The sequence below is a fragment of the Lathamus discolor genome, chromosome 6 (assembly GCF_037157495.1).
Source record: "Lathamus discolor isolate bLatDis1 chromosome 6, bLatDis1.hap1, whole genome shotgun sequence".
NCBI classification, from domain to species: domain Eukaryota; kingdom Metazoa; phylum Chordata; class Aves; order Psittaciformes; family Psittacidae; genus Lathamus; species Lathamus discolor.
The window spans coordinates 75,049,918-75,064,364 of NC_088889.1; the positions used below are offsets into that span (position 1 = coordinate 75,049,918).

The 14,447-nt window shown below is 38.1% G+C and overlaps 1 protein-coding gene across 9 annotated transcripts in view; it reads left to right on the plus strand.

The window, feature by feature from the left end:
- SNX29 (sorting nexin 29) overlaps window positions 1-14,447 on the plus strand; it is a 172,700-nt gene that overhangs the window by 95,895 nt on the left and 62,358 nt on the right. The window contains exon 21 of one of the 9 annotated variants that reach the window (XM_065683779.1): window positions 13,673-13,711. The exons of the other annotated variants lie outside the window; for them this stretch is intronic. Within the exon in view, the coding sequence (XP_065539851.1) occupies window positions 13,673-13,682 (10 nt within the window). The 3' untranslated portion in view covers window positions 13,683-13,711. The remainder of the gene's footprint in view (window positions 1-13,672; window positions 13,712-14,447) is intronic. 9 annotated transcript variants of the gene reach the window in all.

Below are 14,447 nucleotides of genomic sequence, written 5' to 3' on the forward strand. Positions count from 1 at the left end.
ATGTTCTGTTCTTTTGTGGAATTTTTGCTGATGATAGAATTAAAATATTTGAAGTGGAGTGGACCATTCTTAACAAACATACAGTTGTCTCACTCTTATTCTCGGTGTCTGCATTCCTCACTTTGTAACTGACAGGTTTGGGTTTAGTCTCTTATAACCAATGTTGCTTGACATCAAACTTTAAAAAAGCATCATGCCTATTCTGATCTAACTGAAATGTGAAGAAGTACGGCAGAAGTTGTTTGATCAAAACATAAGAGAATTCATACTTAAATCTCTCTTGTTTCTGCAAGACTTGTATTATTGTGTTACCTTGTTTTTTGTGTTTTGGCACATATTGACCTTGAAGATGTGTATTACATGGCGTTCTACAAATGTGCTAAATTTTCCCTTCCCTCGTCTGAGTAGTTGAGATGGTTTATGAGTGCTGGAGGAAAATGACAGAGGGAAAAATGCATTAAGAGGAGTAGAAACAGTGATAGAAAGGACAAGACTAAGCAGGGAGAGAGACAGGATGCTTAATGTTAAAAGGCAGATGGATTCAATATAGTAAGGAAGTAAGGGAAAATGCTGGTACTTGAGGCTTTATAAAGCATTTGGCCATATAAAGCTAGTTTTATCCAAACAAATGAAAATGTTGTTACAGGTGTAGGTGTTGATTTTAAAAGTGATCTGTTTGGGATTTAACGGGTTATTTGTGAAATAATTAAAACTTTGATCCTGCTTTAAATTATGGGACACTAAAACCATGGGTAGTCATTGGGAAAGTATGTCAAGTCTGTCAGGATTTGCTGCAACTCTCCTACTCTTTTCCATGTGGTGAAGGACAGTCCTGTATCCTCCTATTTTGTTCAGGTGTAAGGTTTGCAAAATTATTTCTTTATTACCAGTGGTTAATGGTTTTAAATGGTCTGAATAAATGCTAAAATCTGGTACTTGAGGTAGAAAAAGGCAGTTATCTGTGGAAGACGAGTGCTTCCATAGTGCAAACTATAGCATAGTTTTCTTCTATTGTGTGTGAAAGATGTGGCGGGAGAGTTAAGGAAGCTCTTTTTTAACTTGAGTACATAACTGACTAAATCTTACTTAGCTTTGAGAATTTTTCCAGCACACTTCTGTCAGTTAAGAGTGTGTGTATGGAAAAACACTGCCTTGAAATACTTATGGAAGGTGCACCTACGCTGGGAAGAATAATGTATATGTACTAGCAAGAATTTTTATTTTTTCTCTCTTTTGGTCCGGAGGGGCAATTTGCAGTACAGAGATACCATCAGAAGTATTTTAGAAAGAAAAGCTCCTTAATCTGATTTGTGATCAGAGCAATGATATAGCCAGATTTGTGTTCTTGTTCCCTGTGTTCCTCCCCTTTCCCCTGCCTGTGTTGTGGCATTCTCTATTTCATGTTTGACAGAATTGACATTTTACCAGCAATGTTTTTTCAACGTGCAATTTTCTTTTGATAACCCCTCTTGAGTTAATGTATACACATTCCAGCCAAAGAGTTTTCAGTCCATCATGGCAATAGTAGCAGCATCCACAGTCTTCAGACAGTTGCTGTGAATGGAGATGCAGTCCAAACAACCATCAGCACTCAAGATACCTGCTGACTTCAACTTGGTTGCATAGTTCCTAATGATTTACGGAGGCATATATAATTATCAGTGAGATGTGCTTTACATACAAATGTAATCCTTTACATTTCAGATCAAAATTTAAGCAAAAGTGTAAATTTGGAGTCAGAATACATGTTTGAATATTTTTAAAACTCTTTCTTCAGTTTTTAGTCGTTCAAATGTTAAAGTTCAAAGGACTAGAAACTCTGGTTTTCTTACTTATTCCTCTCAGTTGCAGTTCTGTAGGTTGTATTTCTTTTTCTAGCAGTAGAAAATTTGAGAAATTAAGAGAAATTTGCCAGCAGTGCCCAATGTAAAGAAGTTTTATTCAGGTGACAGAATCTGTTTATGTGCATGTGTGTGACTACTGCCCACCTGTTTTCTTGTTCTTGCTCATTCTTTCTTGCTCTCACGTGCATTTTCTCAGTCTTTCACTTTTAAGGGAGTACTGAGCCAGAAGTGTTTCAGTGTTTGGTGTGTGTACAATTGAAAAGCATCTTCTCCTGCAGATTATGGGTACTAGTGAAAGTATTATTGGCACACATCCTTCTAAACTCACCCTAATGACCTCAGTGTTGTGTTGTTCCAGGACTTAAAACACCTCAAAGAAAAGGTGTTTGTCATTTGTTTGCCTTGGTGTGATGCTCAATAAAACTGGTATGTCAAACAGCAACTCCATAATACTGAAGAGTTTTATGTATTGTATTTATTGCCTCATTGAGTCTTGCCATTAAACCTTCACTTTCAAATAGTATGACTCTTACACTGATTACCATCTCAATAAAGACAGCCAGACTTGCTCTGCAAAGTTAATTGCTAGGAGTTTTTCAACAGGCCTCACAAAGAGGTATTTGTTGAGTGTATTCCATCAAGTAGATTTTTATCATGCTTCTTTGTATTCAAAGTGACCTTTACAGTGCTTATGAGGAGAATAATTTAGTGTATACCATACTAGAATTGAATATTCTTCAGTCACCATTGGAAGCATTTGAGTGTTTGTGATCTTTTATAGTTGCTTCAGAATAAACCCTTGTTAGTGCTGCCTGAGAAAATAAAAACGTTGAAGCAGATACTGGGATTGTGTGCCTGAAATTGTTGAAACAAATGAGGGAGAGGCTACAGTATGGAGTTTCTTTTACAGGTGTAGAAATGTACAAGAAATGCTCTTCATGGTTTCATGGCTTAAAACACTTGGGCAAAAATCTCAAATAGATTGACAGTAGCAGTCAAAACCCGCTTTATGTATTGCTTTTGGTAGCTATTTGTTATATATCAGTTTCCTTCATAAATACCAACTTACAAAGCTATGAAACAAATAGAGATTATGTTGAACAAAGCCATGTTCCAGGTTACAGCAAACTTCAGTGTTGTACAAAATGAGCTTTTAACTGTGCTGTGCGTTTTCTGATGGATCAATTTCCATCTGTCTTTGCAAATAATAAAAAAGGCTGTAAGAGTTAGTGAAAATGCCAAGTTGCCTAACATGAAAATATGAAAACATAAATTTGCCTATTTTTTTTTCATTTAACACCTTTACAACATGGAGAAATAATGTCGCTTTGAGTCCCTCTTACTACTGTTGATTACACCTGATTCCCAGTTTGTACAAGGCAACTATTTTACATAACTGGTTTTCTTGGTCCAGGCAGCTTGGGTTGAGGTGGGATGCTGCTCAGTGTTTACTAACAAACCAGTTGGATCAAGATGCTTTGATTCTATGATTTACTTTGTTTTCATCTTACTCTTTTACTGCTTGTTAATAAACTCGGCAAGTCTTTATCAAGAGACAGGTTTTCTAAACTATGCAGGTTTTGTTCCTAACATGCTTAACTTGGAGCAGCACAAGAAGAGGTTAAGATTTTGTCTCATAAATGAACACAGAGACAGTTAATTTTTGTGCCATTACAGCAGCAATCCTGTTTCCTTGGTAACAGGCAAGTCTCATGCACTCCCTTGTTAAAAAATGAACTCTCTAGATATTCCAGCATTCCTGTACTGCAGCAGGTGCTTCTGAAATTGGGGGCAGAGAATGGGCTCTGGAGCCAGGAAACAAATTTTAAGTTTTGAGGATGGGCAAAAAAAAGAGAATACACTTGTAATTATCTTCTTTACTTTGCAAGCAACATAAAATTAAACCAGAAAAGGCACTTGCAAAAATATAATTTTATCTCTGCCATCTCTGGTTTTGTGTCTTACAGTTCTCAGCTATCATTTTAAATTCACATTTCTGTCAGTAAGGTAGTAATATAACAACAAGTTGTAATGGTGAGTGCTCAAAAGTATAGGTTAACTTACACCGATAAAGTAAAATCTTTAACATGCTTCAGAATTAAATAAAACCAGTTGCCATTGTAAAGTATCTTTGAATAAAACCAAGTTAGCTGGAATGCTGATGCATTTCAGCTCCACTTCTGGATATTTAGCAACGAGTTGTCACAGATGGGAAAAATGTGGAATAGGAAAGGGTTTGTTTGTGTCTTACTACTACAAGTGGCTGTGACTTACAACCCTCCAATACCTTCCCTGTTTGTGAAAATCCTAGCTTCTGGGACTTGTATTTTTTGAGAAAGAGTTTTCTCTTGTTTGTGGTTGGGAAGTTTAGTCCTGTCTTAAAGGTCAGGTTGGTGGTTTGCTCAGTTCTAGTGGCAGCAGTGATGAAGGAGCCCCACTCCTTGAAGTCCAGGGGTAAAAATTTCCGTTAGCTGTCCACTTTCTCTCCTGAGATTTTTACAGCACACATTAGCCTGTTAACTGAGAATGATGCTGCCAAAGAGTAAACTGGATCATGTAGGGTGTATTGTGTATGACTGTGGTTGTATCTTGCACAAATATGAAGTAAATTGGTAGATGAAGAAAAACATTTTACATAAATGTGGCGATCACTTGTTATTTTAGTAGACAGAGGCAACAAGGTTTTAGACATCCAGCCATTAAACTGAGAGAGTATATGAAACCCTTTGCAGAGTTTTGTAGCTTAGGGTCTAAATGTGAATCACCTGATTTTCTATTGCTCATTGACAAACCCATACACTGATGATATACTTCCTGCAGAATTGCCTGACTGGCAAGCGTTTGCCCAGGTGCATTTGGTGAGCTGAATCAGAAACTTTTAAATTCTAAACACACACACACAAAATCCTCCTTCTTTTGTCCATACCTAATTCCTGAACAACGGATCCAATGTTCTTTATAGCTCCTTATGCCAGCTTTGAATCTGGAACAAATTTTTACATCCTAGCTGTGGCAGGTGGAATACTAGAGAAGCTGATACAATTGTGTGCAGTGCTGTGAAGTACCATCCTCATTCTTGATGGCATGAAAGCATTTTACTGTGGAATAAGGTATCAAACAATCACTTTACCTTTTTTTTTTTTTTTGCTTTCAGCCTTCTTCAAACTTTTTCTTTGTAATGTGGTATGATTTTCCTAGGTGAATAAAAGAATGAAGTTGTTCCTGTCAGGTTAGCCATATGATGGCTTTACCTGCCACTCAAATACAGCATTAATGTATGTTTCTTGTAAGCATTGTGGCTTTGTACCAATATGCTCACTTCACCCTCTTTTTACTGTCTATCAGCAGTAGTTGATCTGTTTATTTAGTGGCATGTTGGAACAGAATTTAACCCAGGAAGATGACATTGTCATATGTTAGGGTTCACAGCACAGTGTCTAGGTTCTGGTTTAGATTAGTTTAACAGCAGTGCATAAAACCAGAGAAGTCCAGATTGCAACAGTAGGCGGTTGTTCACCAGAGTTATTTTAACTGGAGTGACTTGTCCAGTAAGAACTTTCAAGAGAGGTTTTCAGCCTGGGGAAGTGTATTAAAAGTGCCTTAAATTAGTAGTTTTAACAAAATATATTTTGGAGGTAGAACAGTAGAATAAAAATGCATCCAAGACTCAGTAGGATGTCCTGACAAAGCTCCAGTGTCATGCTCTGAGGTCTCTGTGGCTGAAAACCTGAGAGCGGCAGCAGGGCGTTGAGGTCTATGTTGTAATAAAGAAAATGTGAAATAAGGGTGAAATGGATGAAGTAGGTAAATTGATTTGAAAGAGACAACTTGATGTGTAGATTGTACAGGAGAGAATGGGGTTTAGATGGGAGCTGTGAGAGCAATGACTCAGCTACATAGAATCAAGGCAGCGCAGGAGTTTGTTGAGAGAAGAATTAGGCGTAAAGAGAAACAGTATATGGGAAGGTACTGGGTAATAAATAGTGGTGTGGTTGTTGATGTGAATTAATAGAGAAAAACTGGAGAAGGTAGGGACTAAGAATAAGGAAGTAGAGTAAGAGCAGACGAGTGCTATGAAAAGTAACAGAAGGAAAAGACTGAGACAGTTTGGACTGAATGAAGAGAATGTATGTGGAAATGAGTTGAAAAAGGAAGGTGTTGGGAAACAATGAAAAGAGGAAACATGGAATTTATTTTCCTTTACTGATTTTATGTACACAGGAAAGAAGCCATTTCATTAGAAGTGGTTGGGATTTGCTTTCATTTGTTGAAACAACAATGGTAGCTGAAAGACTGACAGAAGAAGAGATTAACCACAGGCATAGAATGTTTTGCTGAAACAGTATGTAGAATGTATGTTTTTCCTTTGAAAGTAAGCCTTGAAAAAAAACCAAACACCATACATAGGTGATTTGGGTATTTTAACAAATTCTTATTGAGTACAACGATTCAACTCCACCTAAGATCTTAGCATGAGAAGGCTTGGTTCAGTGAATATTCTGCATTCAGTTGTTACCCCAGTTATAGAGCAAAGTAAATGACTGATAAGAAGAGATTCCTCTAATTTGTAGGTCTCACCAGCTTGGTGGCTGTTCAGTGTCCCTGTTCTCTGGCTCCTGGGATAAAACTTTGTCTTTCTTTAATCCTCAGATCCATGAGCTCCCATTCTCTCCTCCTCATGCTCTGAATATATTTTTGCAGAGTGCATTTTTAATTGACCTAGCAAATAATTTAATTGTCTTTTAACTAAGGAATGAGGGGTTTTCAAGTTGATATTTTTATAAGGATGATCCTTTCGCTTTTCAGAGTATCAGCCATTTGTAATGTTTACATTTGAAAGAGATGGACATCTGTACAGGATTGATAAAAACTCTTCTTGTAAGCATGGTGAACGTATTTCTACTCGAATAGCTAAGAAACCTTTCAGGGCTTTTCCTTTCTTCCCTTCAAATAACAGTAATTATCAAAGTTTCAGATTTTTTTGTGTGTATTAACAAGTATACATGATTTGTAAAGGAAGCTAAGTTTAATACTCTTGTTTGCAATTGTCTAGTTGTTTCTTTTTACAATGTAAACCAGTTTCTGACATGGTTGCTTGAGTAGGATTCTTCTGAAAGACAAAATGTAGTGAAAAAAAAACAACCAACCAACCTAATTAATTGAAAAAGGGTTTTATTTTCTATTTATTTTGCTAAAGTCTCCACTAAATGAGACTAGACATGTCTGGACACTTTATTTCCCAGTTCTCCTCTCTGTCCATAACATTATGCTGCTGAAGCTGACTTTTCCAGAGAAGGAGAGTGCAGAGGAGTTTGCAGCTCCAACAGTCAATAGCTGAGAATGAGCCCAAACATTGCAGATGCTGCAGTGTTTCTGTTGTCCCTACTGTCTGATGGTTTCAACCTTCCAACACGTGGGAGCTCTCATGCTTTAAACTACCAAAGCTGTACCTTTCTGTTCATTTCCAATCCAAGCCCTGAATTTTAATAGTGTTTTAAAATGAGCACAGAATTGTCAATATTAAAGGTCCACAAACATTTTGAATCCTCAAACATATCTTTATGTACAGTCCAGTTGATCAAGATCACCATACTGGCAAAAAAAAAAAAAAAAGTATTTTTATTTGATGTGAGGATTTTTTTCTCACATTATAACTTTTTAAACTCTTCAGCAGGTATCTGTATAGTGACAGTTACTAGAATAGATACGTAATGGTAAATGTGGGTGTTAAGTGCACTTTATAGTATGGTCGTGCAGGACTGTTTCGGGTACCTCACTGCTTCATTTGGCACGTGTGTGCCCAACAGATACCTCTGATAGATGTGAATAATGTTCTTTCCCTTTTCCCAATCTTTCCCTTCTTGACCAAGTTTCTTGTGCACTACCTTACAGAACCTCGTGGTTAGAATCTGATATTGGGCTTCATGACAGTTATAAACCTAAAGTGTTGATACCCACTTAATTACTCTTGTTGGCCATGGCAGTAGTGTTGGCAAAGAACACAAGTTAAACAAGAGCACCCTTGCCCAAATTACATGAATTCCCTGAATCGAAATTGTGGCTTTCAAAGCTAACTTTTTGGCCTACTAAATCCTGCAGACCAGTTTGTAATATTTATTCTACAGCTGTGCTTAAACTGGCTGATCTATAATTGCTAAAGTTTCTCTTTCTGGAGATTATTTTAAGCAAATTGCCAGCTTTAGATTTTCACAGTCAAATATCAGCATCAGTAGCTGCAGACTGTGTAACAACTAGTTCAACAGAGAGATCTTGGAGAACTTCTAGGTAGGGAAAGGGAACCATCTGCAGGTCTCTTACAGAAAATAAGCTGTACCACCAGAAAGTGTTTTGGAAACTATTCCTGTAAACACGTTGTTTTGTAAGAAGCCATCTGGTCAGTCAGAGCCATCTGTGTGCAAGTGCAGCTGGGTAGGAGAGCTCAGGGATCCATAGTGCTCAGTTACCAGTCATGAGCTTCAAAACAAAGCCTTGGTGGAGACCCCTTTTAATGATGTGTTATTCCACTGTGTACAGTGAGAGCTGCAATGCTCCAAAACAGGATCTGCCTTTTGGCGTGGCAGAGTACTGGAAAAACCCATGACATTTCCACAAAGAGAACTTTTCCAAGTCACATTCTCCATACATCTGAAGGCAGGTTTCAGGTAGGTAGTGTAGTGTGAGGGCTTTGAGCGGATGGGATTGTGTACTGTCTTTATTGACAGGTTCTTACAGCCCAGATCACTTGTGGTGTTTTTTTTTATTCTTATTTTTAAATTAGAATTTGAAATCTATAACTAAAGAGGGAAGTCTTTATTTAAATACCTGTTCCTAGAATGAGTAGTAACTGATTAATGGAACTGAAAAATCCGATGTAATCTCTTATTTATAATATACTTCTATTGCATTTATCATACATTTGGAAGTTGCACACTGTGCAACTCTGGCACTTCAGGGTTTTTTTTGAGCCATACTGTTCTACCACAGGGTGGTATATGTTAGAAGGAACTTAAGGGCTTCTCACTGACTTTAACCAGTCTGCATGGCAAAATATCTCACTGAAAACTACACTAGCCTGACTTGGGTGACATGAGCTGGACAAAACTCAGTCTGGAGGTTCATGAGAAGTTCAAATCTCTACTTAGAAAAATATTATATAGGGTCATGAAACTGGTAGACACAGTTTATAAGAGAGAACTTCAGGTACAGACAAGAATTGCTTACATTCAGAGTGTATGTTCAAGAGAAAGTCTTTGACTTGCCATTTTCAGCTTGGATTATACTATAAGGGAAGCTTTATGAAGATATTTGGCAACAATGCAGATCATCTGAAAAATCACACTTTCTCAAGAATTTCTGGTGTGTGGAAGAATGGAAGAACTCATAGACCAGTAAGTGCATGTTTATTTGCTGTGTGAAGGCAGCACTCTCCAGTGAGCACATGACTTAAGTGGATTTATACCCAAGGGGCTAACATGACCTGATGGGTTAGCCGCATCTCCTTTTAGTCAGGGCAACCTGTATTCTCTCTTCAGCTCCCACTGAAATGGTATTTTTTCAGTGTACTTAATAGAGACAAGCAACAAATGATTCCTGTAGGTCATTGTGCTTCCATTTCCTACTGCTCAGAGTCACGGTGGGGCACAGCCAGCACCAGCCCAACGCTGCTTGTGTGCTGTATCCCATCCATCAGGCCTTGGTGCAGAAGTAATCACTCCACGTTAAGAAAAGGACCTTTTTCATATTGGGTGGTTCTCTCTGACATTTACAAATACTTTTGGCACAGAATAGCATTTGTGATTTGGCATAGTGAATTAATGCAGTCCATTGTCAGAAATACCACAAACTAAACTCTCAAACATGGGTTCATGATGTTAGGTACAGATCTCCTGAAATGTCAATGTCTCCCTTTAATTGCCCTTGAGGAATCTTTTTCAGAAAGAAAAAAACAAGGGGGAGGGGGAAAGAGAAGGAATTAGGATTGAAAATACACTGTTCTTTGAACCAGAACATGTGTGTGTAAATACGCTTTCATCTGTGAATTTTACACCATTTCAAGAATGGCAGGTTTGTTTGATTTTTTTTTTTTTTTTTAATTAATTTTCTAATGAGTCATGGAATGGTTTGGGTTGGAAAGGACTTCAAGATCATCCAGTTCCAACCCCCTGCCATGGACAGGGACGCCTCACACTAAACCATGTCACCCAAGGCTTCATCCTGCCTGGCCTTGAACTTTGCCAGGGATGGGGCATTTACCACTTCTTGGAGCAGTCTGTTCCAGTGCCTCACCACTCTCATAGTAAAGAGCTTCTTCCTTATATCTAACCTGAGCTTCCACTATTTCAGTTTGAACCCGTTGCCGCTTTTCCTATCGCTACTGTCCCTAATGAAGAGTTCCTCTTCGACATCCTTGTAGGCCCCCTTCAGATACTGGAAGGCTGCTATGAGGTCTCCACATGACTTTAAAATTCTGCTCTTCATGTAATTGTTAGATTTGGAGTATTGCAAGAAAAGACCTATTCTGTAATGCTTATTTCAGTGGAAGTAAAACCAAAGGTAAAGTCTAACTACTTTTCCACAGTGGAATAGGTTTTGAGGAGTGAAAGAGGCTTTGCTGAGAGATGGATATGTAAGCTTTATTCTTTTCTCTTAGCATATAAACCAGTAAGGAATAGCCATGAAGATGTGGTTCAGAAAAATCTGTTTATACACCTTATATTGCAGTTTTCCAGTGCTTGTTCATGCTCCTTCCTGTGCAACACTGACAGTAATGGATAAATGCATGCATACATTCGAATACATGAACCAAATAATCTTCGTAAGGGAGGTATCTCTGTACTTGTGCATGTGCTTGGCTTTAATCCACACCATAACAAGTTTGTTTATGCCTCAGTGCATGGTTTTTCAAAAGGAGGTGGGTTTTTTCCTCATTTGAAGTTGTATTAAAATATATTTCAGCAGCCATCAGTTTCTCATGTGAAAGCAGCATGAATTAGCTGCAGGCCATCGCTGAAATTCAAAACATCCTCCAGAAGCTTTGTTCCTTGGTTTTGTTGATCTGCCAGCTATAAACATAGTCCATTCAATTCTGTTGTATTTCAGCTGCTATTTTTATGGTGTATTTTTAATGCATTTGGCACTTCTGTGGTGATAGCAGAATCCATGAAGAGTTAGCTGAAGGATGCTAGAATAAGTTGGTGTAATTATAGGCACTCATCTATTAATACAAAAAATTAACGGTTGCATTCATACTTCTCTGCAAGAAAGTTGTTGTTGCTAGTTTTTAACGAATATTCTTTAGACTGCTTCTGAGATCACCAATACCTTCTCTGTAGGTAGAAATTAGGCCAAGTATCATGTCAGAAATGCAAAATTAGCTGGACTGTTGAGGTTTGGGCAAGTGTAACAGAGACAGCCTCGTCACACAGTTCTGGTTCACTTGCAGCATGCAGAGGTTGCACAGGTATGCTTTCTACATTTGGTCCACTTGCTGTTTCAGCATGTCCCTAACCCAGGGACTGGAGTACTTTGCAGATTTACATCAGTCTAAGTATAACATCAGGTTATTCTTGGCTATGATGCTGTAGTCAGAACAGCTTGCAGATTTCCTAATGCAGATCTGCTTTATAGTGAAACAGGCTTCTCCAGTTTACTCTTGCTAAAATAACCCAATTTTAGACAGAAATTACAGTAAGGATTTGTACTGGGTTGGTTGATGTCACTGTCTCCAAGAGCAAACCAGGGTAATTTTTCTTCAAATCTTCACCTACTAATTACACAGTCCCCTAGGGTTTGATTATACCAACAGCAGTATGAAGGTTTATTTTTAGGTGAAGATTTAAAAATTCGAAGATGATTACGCTTTAGAGTTTAGTAAAACGCATGATACGTAGTAATCAGGACCACTAATGAGTGTGTCTGCAGGGGTTGCTCTTCACTATACAGAGTGTTAGAAATCTGTGCCTTGTAAACAGTTTGCATAAAATTGCTTAATGTTGCAACTGCAAAATGGGCTGAAGAGCCTGTTTCTTACTATTCCATGTCTGGTATATAACTCTGAAGTTTCTGAAATTTTATTCTGACTTTCAAGAGTTCATAAGCCAATTCTTTATAGAAGGTTTAATTTATTACTCTTAATACAGTTTCTGGGTAAATAAATACGCTGAACAGGTTTGAATGTCTGTCTCCTTTAAAAATCTTTCAGTGGAAGACTCCTACATATTAAAAGAGATAAATCCCAAAGCAGTAGCTATTGACAGTAGCTAGGTATGACCAAAGGGGAATAAAATGGGGCTGGTTTGCATTGTCAGGCAGACTGAATCCTTTATCATATTTGTACTGTTAGTGCTGCAGTGGAGTCAAATGCATCTAAATCCTGAAGGTTCTGATAAAATCCAGTGCTGCCTTATAAGCACAGGGCAGCTGTATGTGTAAGATTAAAGATGATTCATGTCTAACTGCAGAGCCGTTGATACTGCAGTGGAGTGAATATCACCTGTGCACTTTGTAGAGCATAAATAGTCTTCATATTGCATCAGGGCGGCCGTTTGCTTTTCAGGTGGGTGCAGTTGTATTCAAGGAGAAGCATGCTGCATATGGGGTCTTCTGAGACATTTCTCCTGTTGCTTGAAAGGAGAACTACCCTAACAAAGATAAAATTCTGCATCATCATATTGCCTTTGGGTGCAATATCCATTCATATGTAGTATTGACTTCTCCAGAAAGATGCTTCACCAATCTATTTCTAAACCAGGGAAAGTGATACCTCAGCAGCTTTTTCAGTTTCCATTTAGCTCAACATTTATTCAGAGCCATAAAATGTCCTGTATCAAGGGTGGCTAGACTTCAAAGTCTACACCAAAGACTTCATGTGGCCAAAAGCCACAGAATGCAGAGGCAAGGAGAGGAGGAACTTCCTGGGGAGTTCACAGGTAAAAGATGCAAGTGTGCTACAGAAGCATATACTTTGGGTAGCAACAGGCTTCTCTGTGTAGCTGAGAGCTGAGAATATTCAGCAGCTCCTGAGCTGCTACTCCGCAGTTGCCAAGCATGAGCTCCTGTTCTGGAGTTGCACTTAAATGCCTGCCAAGAATATGAGAGTCCAGTGGGTCACTGTTGTTCTGAATTGATTTTTCTTTCATACTCTGGCAAGGAGCAAGTTTATGGTAAATTTCGCTTATTTTTATACGAGTCTCAGTGGCAAAGTTACATTTGCATTAAAGAACAGACTAAGGTGATGTACTTTTTAAAGATTCTGAATCTGATGATACCTGGAGAACTGACCCCAAAATTTCAGGAGATCATGGCCAGCAGTGTGCTGTGCATTTAGCTGCACTGGAGTAGAGAGAGCAAATTTTGCTTCCTCTTAGCCTAGTTTGGAGTTGGAATTAAAACCAGAGATGAGCCTTTATTTGTCAGTGCCATTTTCTTTCTTACAGAGAAAAGAATTGAAATCTGACTCGAAAGGAAATGTGATTTTGGTTGCTTATTACTGTGGTCGTCTTTTTGCTGTCGAGTCTGATGCTAGCTTAGCATCTGTCTAATCCATCAAGAACACTGCAACCCTGGGCTGGCCCCCAACGACATTTACTGGGCAGTGTCGTACCTCTTTGATGAGATTCTCTTTCTGTGTTGGATTAAATGTAAACATTACTCCTTGTCTTCATTACCAAGAACAAAGTCAGCATTTCCCATATTATTCTGTGGACAGTACTCGATTCTGCGCTTTATTTACACATTTTCCTATCTTGATTACTTTTGTTTATTTAAGAGAGTACAGGGTTCATTCATTATGCCAAGTCTCAACTATCTCTCTGTGGTTCTGTTTCCAGGGGCAGGTGAAGTATTTTCTATGTGTTATCCAGCTCAGTGTGAGTATTTATACATTTATTTATTTATTTATTTAAGCTTAGGGAAAAGAAAAAATAATAGGGTAAAATGAAGAACAGTCTGAGAGCTCCCAAAGGTTAAAATTAAGACATCTTTTTTTGAGTGTTTAGCTCCTGGATCACTATCAGTATCAAGCTGATGGAGTGCAGTAAGGTGTTCTTAGTATTTAAAACTAAGAACAAACCCCCGAAAGAGTGATTGCTATAAAGCGCTGTTCTTTACTGTTATTGCTGACATATTTTCCAGAAGAGGGTTGTGAAGATTCTGTGAGCGGTGTTTGTTTGTTCATTTTTCTCCTTCATAGTTATTAATGTTAACATGACATCCATTTCAATCTAGACCTGTCCCTGGGAATGGTCATGGCAGCTCTTTTCAGCCTTCTTGCATGTGTTAATATCATGCTGTAATCTTCATGAGAAATGAAGATGCTCGAGAGAAGCAGCTGATACTTCTTAACTTAATGGAGCAATTAAAACTCAAGCACTTGCTTGGAAGATCAAAACATGTTTTGATCACAGCTTTTCTTTATCATTCCGTTTGCTTTTATGGTAGTTTTTTAAAAGAAGGGGTTTGTTCATAAAAATAAAGTAATAATGGCTGTTGTTTGTGCAGGTTGTTTTTATGCTGGTCAGTTTGCTTGCAAAACTCATCAAGTTGCATTATTCCCATGCAGACTACTGAAACTATATTGAAAATTGTAGCTACTAGTGCTTGTTG